Source organism: Stereum hirsutum, assembly GCF_000264905.1.
Source record: "Stereum hirsutum FP-91666 SS1 unplaced genomic scaffold STEHIscaffold_4, whole genome shotgun sequence".
Taxonomy (NCBI): Eukaryota; Fungi; Basidiomycota; class Agaricomycetes; order Russulales; family Stereaceae; genus Stereum; species Stereum hirsutum.
Window position 1 is genome coordinate 2,323,455 of NW_006763134.1, and position 8,106 is coordinate 2,331,560.

The 8,106-nt window shown below is 49.8% G+C and overlaps 4 protein-coding genes across 4 annotated transcripts; 1 reads left to right on the top strand and 3 right to left on the bottom strand.

The window, feature by feature from the left end:
* Positions 1-216: 216 nt before the first annotated feature.
* On the bottom strand, positions 217-2,369 carry STEHIDRAFT_109537 (uncharacterized protein; the record flags this gene model as incomplete). Its single annotated transcript, XM_007302108.1, has 10 exons — positions 217-375; positions 397-687; positions 894-1,070; positions 1,146-1,229; positions 1,317-1,425; positions 1,515-1,686; positions 1,770-1,877; positions 1,958-2,139; positions 2,201-2,270; positions 2,300-2,369. 10 exons carry the CDS (start codon positions 2,367-2,369, stop codon positions 217-219), a joined length of 1,422 nt encoding a protein of 473 aa, XP_007302170.1.
* Positions 2,370-4,821: 2,452 nt separating this feature from the next.
* Positions 4,822-5,548, top strand: STEHIDRAFT_155000 (uncharacterized protein; the record flags this gene model as incomplete). Its single annotated transcript, XM_007302109.1, has 4 exons — positions 4,822-4,894; positions 4,966-5,243; positions 5,303-5,381; positions 5,442-5,548. 4 exons carry the CDS (start codon positions 4,822-4,824, stop codon positions 5,546-5,548), a joined length of 537 nt encoding a protein of 178 aa, XP_007302171.1.
* A 129-nt stretch (positions 5,549-5,677) lies between these two features.
* STEHIDRAFT_43955 (uncharacterized protein) lies at positions 5,678-6,155 on the bottom strand (the record flags this gene model as incomplete). Its single annotated transcript, XM_007301422.1, has 3 exons — positions 5,678-5,734; positions 5,800-5,968; positions 6,046-6,155. Coding segments are annotated over 3 exons (336 nt in total), but the record flags the coding sequence as incomplete, so codon positions are not given.
* A 424-nt stretch (positions 6,156-6,579) lies between these two features.
* On the bottom strand, positions 6,580-7,542 carry STEHIDRAFT_155001 (uncharacterized protein; the record flags this gene model as incomplete). The annotated part of the gene is made up of 1 exon (XM_007302110.1): positions 6,580-7,542. The coding sequence occupies one exon, from the start codon at positions 7,540-7,542 to the stop codon at positions 6,580-6,582; it is 963 nt and encodes a 320-aa protein (XP_007302172.1).
* Positions 7,543-8,106: the final 564 nt, after the last annotated feature.

Sequence of the window (8,106 nt, forward strand, 5' to 3'; positions counted from 1 at the left end):
TCTCCGCGAGCTCAGCTGCCACAGCTCACCACCCTCGAGCTGAAAGTCGGTTCTGGTGGGCTCGCCTTTACCACCGAGCTGCTTAGAGAGTTCTCCCTTATTGAACGGCTATCGATCACCTACTCTAGTTTTTTGCCGACGCTACAGGCCAATCTAGTCCTGATGCATCTCAAAGCATTCGACGTCTGTACCAGACTCAACCACCTCATCATAGAATCAGACACGCCGCTTCCATGCTCCCATGCCTTCTCCTGGATCATTTCCAGCATCCTGCCTCGAATCCCGAACCTTCGTATTCTTGAGCTCCGCCAAGCTCGATACAAAAACCATACGAGTAGTTCCGGTTATAGCCAACAAATCGTCCGCATTGACCCTCTGGTGCCCGGCGATTCAAACGTTATCCCGGCGTTCCCGACGAAATTGGAGACATTGAGGTGGGTCGGTGTAGACGCATCCTTTCCTCCAGTGGCAAGCAATCTTTCGCCACACGGAACCTGGAATGCCTGTACGCTCCTCAGGCTCTTTCCATCGTTGAAGGTGGTGGAATACCACGAGAGGCAGCATATGCTCATTTTTAGCAGGCGGGAGGGTGGTATGGTCAACCGTCAGATTATGAGGAGCACTGTTTGCCTTGGCCAGGATCACTTTCCATGAAGCTGGATCTGAGTGGTGGTGGTGAGTCTCGTTCTGACATATACATCTCCTTGCATATCACGCGGTCATTCCAGCACGACTGATCCCGGTATCTAGGAATCATAACAATCGGGCAATGTTGGTCTGCTTGTATCCCCTTCCTCCTGCACCATGATAGATCTTTCCTCTGGCCCATGCGTGTCGACGGTCACCGCGTTATCTCTTGTTTGTCGCTGTCGCGACAGCGATACCATGCTCACTGTCCCACGTTGGTTCCCAAGAGCAGGGTTATCGTTAAAGTGCATGCTCTCCATAATCTCCGTTTTGTTCACGTTGATGCTTTGGTTCGGGGCCGGGTCGAAGTGGACTACGGACATCAGGGATTTTGAGGTGCGTTGGGTGTTTACGAGGATTATGACGAGCGCTGGATACATTCCCTTTTGCATCGAAGCATGAGACAGACTGAGCAGTGATAATGAAGAATGTGAGGAAGCGATAGGTAAGTTACGGACCGCAATTTGGACATGTACGCCTGTGTAGACATCAGTCAGGGTACCTCCCGATACGTGGACGAAAGAACCGAAGAGAACGATTGCCTAGCAGAAAGACGATTCGAGATTGTTGTCAATGCCATGAATGATGAGCCGACGAGCGGTTCTGCTGAGAATTAGACGCTAACGTACGGAGGAGACGCAATACACGAGGCCTGATTCTGCAAGTAAGACCAAGATACGCTCTACCTGCGTGCTTCTGGAGGACTGCATATTGGCGCGGATGGACCGTCGGTATTGCCTACATGCCGATTAGGCGTATAATAAACAGGTTAGACTCTTGATTCAGTTCGCTCATGGAGATGGGGAGGATGTGCAGACAGAACATACCATGCCCACATCCCGATCATAAAAGTGGCGGTAACGTTCGTGATGAACGAGAATGCCAAGTTGACGACCTGACTGACCGAGAGCGCGGTGGGGACGGGTCCGCGATGGGGAGTTCTCTTGTCTGGGTCTGCGGCGATTGCACTACGGAGTGCGATGGTCGTGAAGACTGACACTGTCATTCCACGAGTGTATGTTCACCAGTGTTAAGAGTATGAAGGTGAAGATGTGAAGAACAAGGTATTGGTCGAGACGTACCAGCGGTGAGACCGAGCATGATGGATGGAATTATCACTACCTTCTTAGAGAACCTCGCAGCGCACAACACCCGCATACGCCACACCACAACTCCGTCCGCGAACACATCTGTTTCAGCATCCACCAGAGTCATCAGCCAGGTCCTCTTCTGTCAACCGTCATCAGCTTTAGCATAGGGCTGAACTCACAGTTGACGAGAACAACAGCATTGAACACCTGTCGGATGGCGTTGTTTCTCTGTCGATGATCCTGTGTTATGTCAGACACGAGGGAAGCGACGGAGACTGCCCAATATGTGGTCGACAGGACGAATATTCCTAGCGTGATAGTGAGCATAACGACGTTTGCACGAATGCTCATGCCTTGTTTACTGAAGATTTGACAGATCTTCATCAGCATTCACGGATAAACAATTTGTAGATACAGCTCACACAAGTACATGAGTCGACATCGGGATGATAACGATGAAGACTCCTGAGATATTAGCATGACCGTCAGCCTCTGTCAACGTGCAATGGAGGAGTGTGTACCATAACCGATGGTCTGACACAGAAGCTCGGTGAAGAGGAAGAGAATGGCTTCTTGGTCAGTAGATGACATGATTACCCGCCAGGGGACTGGAATGGTTCACGAAAGCAGGGAAGGAAGCAAAGAAAGAGCAGGGCTGAAGAGGAAGGAAAGACAGGATACGCTGAACACAGAAGGGTCGCCGGGGGGAAGCAGAAGCCGCTCAGGCTGGTCAGGTAGCGAGCTATAAAGCTTTCATCGGACAGGAATAGGATCACTTGTGCTCGGGCGATCGCAGGCCAGCGGTCTGCATGAGGTTATGTGTCTTATCCTAGTCGAGCGCAGGATAAAGTCAGCAAGCGACGTTCTCGTGGCCGGGGTAATCATAATTTATCGAGAGAAGCCCAAGGGCGCCCTCTATATTTATCCCTGAACATGAAAAAACTACTGACCTTACTTACTCGCCATGGGTCACAGTCCCACCCCCGTTACTGCCAATAGGTCAGTCTGTCAGACGACGAAAAAGTAGAGACCCCTGAGAATATCTTTCATCTCAACTACTCGCAATGCCCCAATCGCCAAAACTGTCTATGGACATATCAGTAACAAAGCAACGCTCAAACGAAACCAGATCAGATCTGGCTTCTGTTGAAACATTGATACCTGATCTGTAAGGAGTCGACTAGCGCGGTATCACACCAAGGCACTCGAATGGCACAAGAGACAGAAGGAATCTGAATCCCCTCTGTGGGACGGATAGGCATCGAAGACTGGGTAGAGCTTGAAAGAAGCACGTGAGTGAGCCGCCTCTAATGAAAATATATGGGCTTTGAACCACGATTACTATACAAGGGTCAGAGAGTGATGATCTGGATGTCGGTGCTCCCCAAGCTCGTAGAGACCATTGTTCAAAATCAAGGCCATACATCACTACCTCCTTCGTTCGGTCAGTCCGCCGCTCTATCTTACCGGATAAAATCGAGCTCTTGTAGACAAACACATAACTCCTCTTGTTATACTCCACTATCTCCAGTGAAGGATGAGCTAGAATAAGGCGTTGGCATTTGTCGTGCCGACAGCGTAGAGGCCGATAGTACGGGAAGGGAAGACTGCATCTCCAGCGACCCACTTCACCGTATTTTGGAACTATGCTCCTCAGGCGAAGAAAGAATTATCGGGCCTGCTAAAAGAAAATGAATACACGTTCAACTTGATATCGGTAAGTGAATGTAGGGATCGTACGCTTTCAGAAGTATAAAACTCATAATGCTCGTTTCCAAGATGCGCGGAGGTTGAACAAACGCGATTAGCTCCGATCCAATCGCCACGGAAATTGCCGCATTCTTGATCAGCTAATCTCAGGTGGACGACCATCTTGCGACCATCCCACTCCGACGGTTTTCGCAATTACAGAATGCTCGATTATATACCGTGCTCCTATCCTTCCAGCCCGTCTAGAGGACAAGGACTTGTCTGCTTTCCAATCCAGTACGTCCATTCATACTTATCGGTGTTCCACCGAAAACCTCTTTCTATGCGTATAGCTTAGGTTCGGGTGCTCGGATTCCTATGAATAAACACATTCTTCTCAGATAGCAGTGATAGAGGGTTGAAAATGGAGGGCGATTATGGATGCGAAATGGAGAGGACACTCCACTGGGTTGCTTCTCGAATGTGATGTCCTGCGGATGACCTGCATCCTCTTCTCGACACCGATAGACGGTCCCAGGCCTTTTCTAGGGGTTCAGGTCGTGGATAGTCTGTTTACTCCGGAAGCGGCAAACTACTAGCACGAGAATCTGTGTTATATCCGCTGGTTTTGGTCGGTCTTGTGAGGCTGGATAATCTACCCCGTTGTGGCTCGGCGAGAACGCAATGAATGCACGCACGCTTGGGTGTCCAGAGAATACTTTGGAAGTATTCACTACCCTCGCCCTCTTCCTCCTGCGATAGATCGTGGGACTGCATACTGGAGATTGGCTTCTACTTTGATACTCCATCACGCAGACAAACTAGCGGAGGAAATGTAGCTTCCACCTGATGGAGAGAAACAGATATGATCTCGTACCGCCAACATGACTGCGAGAAGATCTGGCCATAGGTAGGCAAATCATGCTTTGGGATAAGTGGCTTCGTCTCCGTAGATGTCGTCTTGTTTCAAAGACAGTGTCTATGCTGCCTGCCTTGCAGACCACAATTTGTATAACAGGCACTTCTGAGACGTGGACCAGCAATATGCATTTGCATGATCCTATAGAGTACTAGGTTTAAATTTCTCCGGGATGGGGACGCCCCACTTACAAAGCTCTCGCTGAGAATGTGTTGCCCTCCGAGCGCGAGAGAAGATATTCGGCCGCCGAATGCTTGCTTCCACGGCCCTACACATAGACAGCTCCAACACTTTGTGGTATCGCGATGTTTGATGATCACAGTATGCATATCGTGCTTCTCCAGTTTGTCACGGGGATAAAGATAGAATGGTGATCTTCTTCAAATAGCGCTTGACCGACGACAGCTCTACACAACGCCTCGTAGAATCCCAACGATGGCCCGAACGACCACCATTTCATTGGATAAAGCGTACCTCGTAGCGATATGGCTGGAGACTCTGTTCTACGGTATGTCCACAATTCTTTCTCCCTCACACTCTTGAATCCTGTCTGCTTACTCGAACTCCACGGTGCCACAGGTGTGAACATCGTCCTCTTCGGTTCCTATCTCTACATCTCACGCTACAAGCATCGAGCACGGAAAATCAAGCGAGTCATCATGGTCTCCGCTATCACCATGTTTCTCTTCTCGACCATACATGTTTCTCTCGGACTTGTGCGCTTGATCCAGGGATTCATCGAGTTCCGTGATGCGCCAGGTGGTCCGGCGGCGTTCGTGGCGGACACCTCTGCGCCTGTGAATGTGGCAAAGATCATCATCCACACGATTAATTCGATCATTGGGGATAGTATCGTGGTGAGTTCTTGGGTAAGGTTGTACTTCATTGTTTCTGTTATTAATTAAGCTCTCTTTAGGTTTGGCGCTGCTATCATGTTTGGGCCGCGAACATCTACATATGCATCTTGCCCATCCTTCTGATCGCAGCATCCGCAGGTGCGTCACCACGGCCCCGCTATTCTCTATAGCTCGCTGATGATTTTTGGATCACCTTAGTTTCGGGGCTTGGGCAAGGTATAATCTTCGCTCAGGACAAGACCGGTGACGGCACGTTCTCTCGACTCAGGCTCACCTTCGTCGGATGTGGCTGTCGATGGCTGTAGCGACATAGTAGCAAACTCGATGGCCGACAGTTCCGGGCGTGCTTTGCGTTCATGGTGGTGACGAGCGGGGACGTTGTGTGAACACGTGCCAGTAGCTGCCTGTTGCACGCTTTCGACTCGGGTGGTTAGATCGTGAGATGTGAGTCCAAGGCCGACCATGACTATGATCATAGTAGAAACAATTCCCTACGAAGCAGTAGGGATTAGACCACGAGCTGCTCACAGCAGTGAGGAAGACTGAGGATACGCACCGTCAATTGGGCAATAGGATCATAAATGATGTAATATGCGTCGTTGTTGAGGAAGTAGAGGGTAATCTCGATGACCAGAGTCGAAGAATAGATCATGCCCGATTCTATTACAAGCGCCAGCACTCTCTTGTACTTGAACGATGCGCCTTTGAAGCGAGAGGCGAATTCTCTGTTGAGATACCTATGCAATAAGCCCGAGCAATATCAAATTTTCCGTAGTTTGTGGGTGAGAGGCTAACGCAGTACGCATCATACCAGACTCTGCAAGCGATGAGGGATGTGACAATCACATTTGTTGCCAACGAGAGACTGAAAACTGCGCCGTTCCAGTGTTCAATTGCGACCACGGTGCAGGATTTTCTGATGTCGAGAAAGCGGAGGACGCACCGGAGGGTGGTGTTATCAGTGTCCATGATATTTGAGTCTGGCTTTGCTTCGATGGCAGGGTTGGGGATGTGCTCGTATTGAACCAGTATAGTAAATATTTCTACATCTTCATACCCTCGCCCAAACGCATACCATGCCCTAGCAACATCTTTGCCTTGCGGAGCATATAACCAAGTCTGCTTGAAACGCTGAAGATTCAACCTGCGGGTGATTTAGTATACTATGCAACAGTAACAAGATCGAGAACGAACGCTGACAAGGACAATGGATCAAGAGTATAACCGCGATGTAGACCAAACGCGATGCAAAGTAAGTCAACCTTCAAATAACTACGGGACAACGATCATAGAGGCGGATGAGAACGGAGAGGCCTCGATGGGAGACAATATGGTGTCAGAAACAATCCACTCCGTGGAAGCATTTAAACTCCTCGAGCGCCTTTGCCAAGGATCTACTATTGATTCTCTTCGAACAGCGCTCGATAGTATCGATAGTGTTGTTCTCTAGACGGCGATACACATAGCGATAGCCTTGTCCGTAGTGATCGACTTTCATCAAGGAGGGGATGAATGCGAAGAGTATCCGCACAGGATCGGTGCTGTCCGGAATAAGCGGGCTGATGTGGTATATCAACGCATCTCTATCGATCCACTTGATCTCCTTGAGATTGGTAGGAAGGGACACATCAGAGAGATAGTCAAAGCCGATGGACCGCTGACGCTTGGCTCCTTCCAACGTTTCGTGTACCAGGAGCTCTTGGACATTGGGAGTGTGGGGAAGTATGTCGCAGAGTGTGAATTTCAGGAGAAGTATGGGTAATCGAAAGTTCAGTGGACCGCGGATGGAGAGGCGGATTAGATGAGCACTCATCGCATCCACAGCATCGAAGAAGATCTGCAGTCTTCCTGCTGGGTCATCTGCACCCATGCGGCAGAGACTGAGATCGAGGGAGAGCTCGGTGATATTGACCATTCGACGGAGAGCACTGGTGATCCACATAGGGTCCATAGAGGAACCAGTCTCAAGATGCGTGAGTTGTGGGGCGGCCAATATCGCATCTGATAAACGATCGTAGTGTCTGGGGAAGTAATAGCGCACATTTATGTGTAGGCAGCGCAGGTTTGGAAGGGCACGAAGTAGTTCGGTGAGGTCATGGAATGCTAATCCCACTTCATCGGAATCGTGGTCGAATCGTAGACGTCGAACTATAGGTCCTAAATATGTCGGACGTGAGAGGACACTTGCATGAAAGGAGGGTAGGCGAGAGTCGGGAGCGTGACGTCGGCGAAGAGGACGGACTGGACAATCCTGAGGTTGTAACGGGAGGCAAGCGCGAGGGACTTTAGATCGCGGCATGGCAAGTGTTTGGCTACTTCAAAGCCTAGCTCAACTGGGATGCTCTCCATTTCGACGTTCTGTTGGCTACTTGAGGTCAAAATGCCATTGGTGACCATGAGTATAGTTGTTAAAGGAGACAATACCAAACACTGAGCAGCGATTACACTCACCGAGTAATTGCAATATGTGGTGGTCGTCTTCGGAAACGTGCTAACATGAGGCAGTGGAGAGCACTCAGGCAGCAGCTCTCGCTTCGAATCACAGCCTCACAAGCCTCCTTTCATGATTCGTTGTGGCGTGTGCGCCAGAAGGCGCACAACGTCGATTCTATCATAGAGTGTTTGAGCAATGAGGACATGCTTGGATATGTTGTGCCGTTCACAAATTGTTATGGTGAGGATGTTGAACAGAATCAACGTCGAGCGCCCTCCGGGATTTGCCGATTTCTTTCAAGGTCCCAGGCGGACAAAATATCTCGCGTGCGAGATGCCATTTTGGCACCCGATACTCACCCTATTTGGTAGACCTACCTCATTGGCGGGTGTTTTCCCACACAAAATTCGATTCGGAACTCAAACTCGT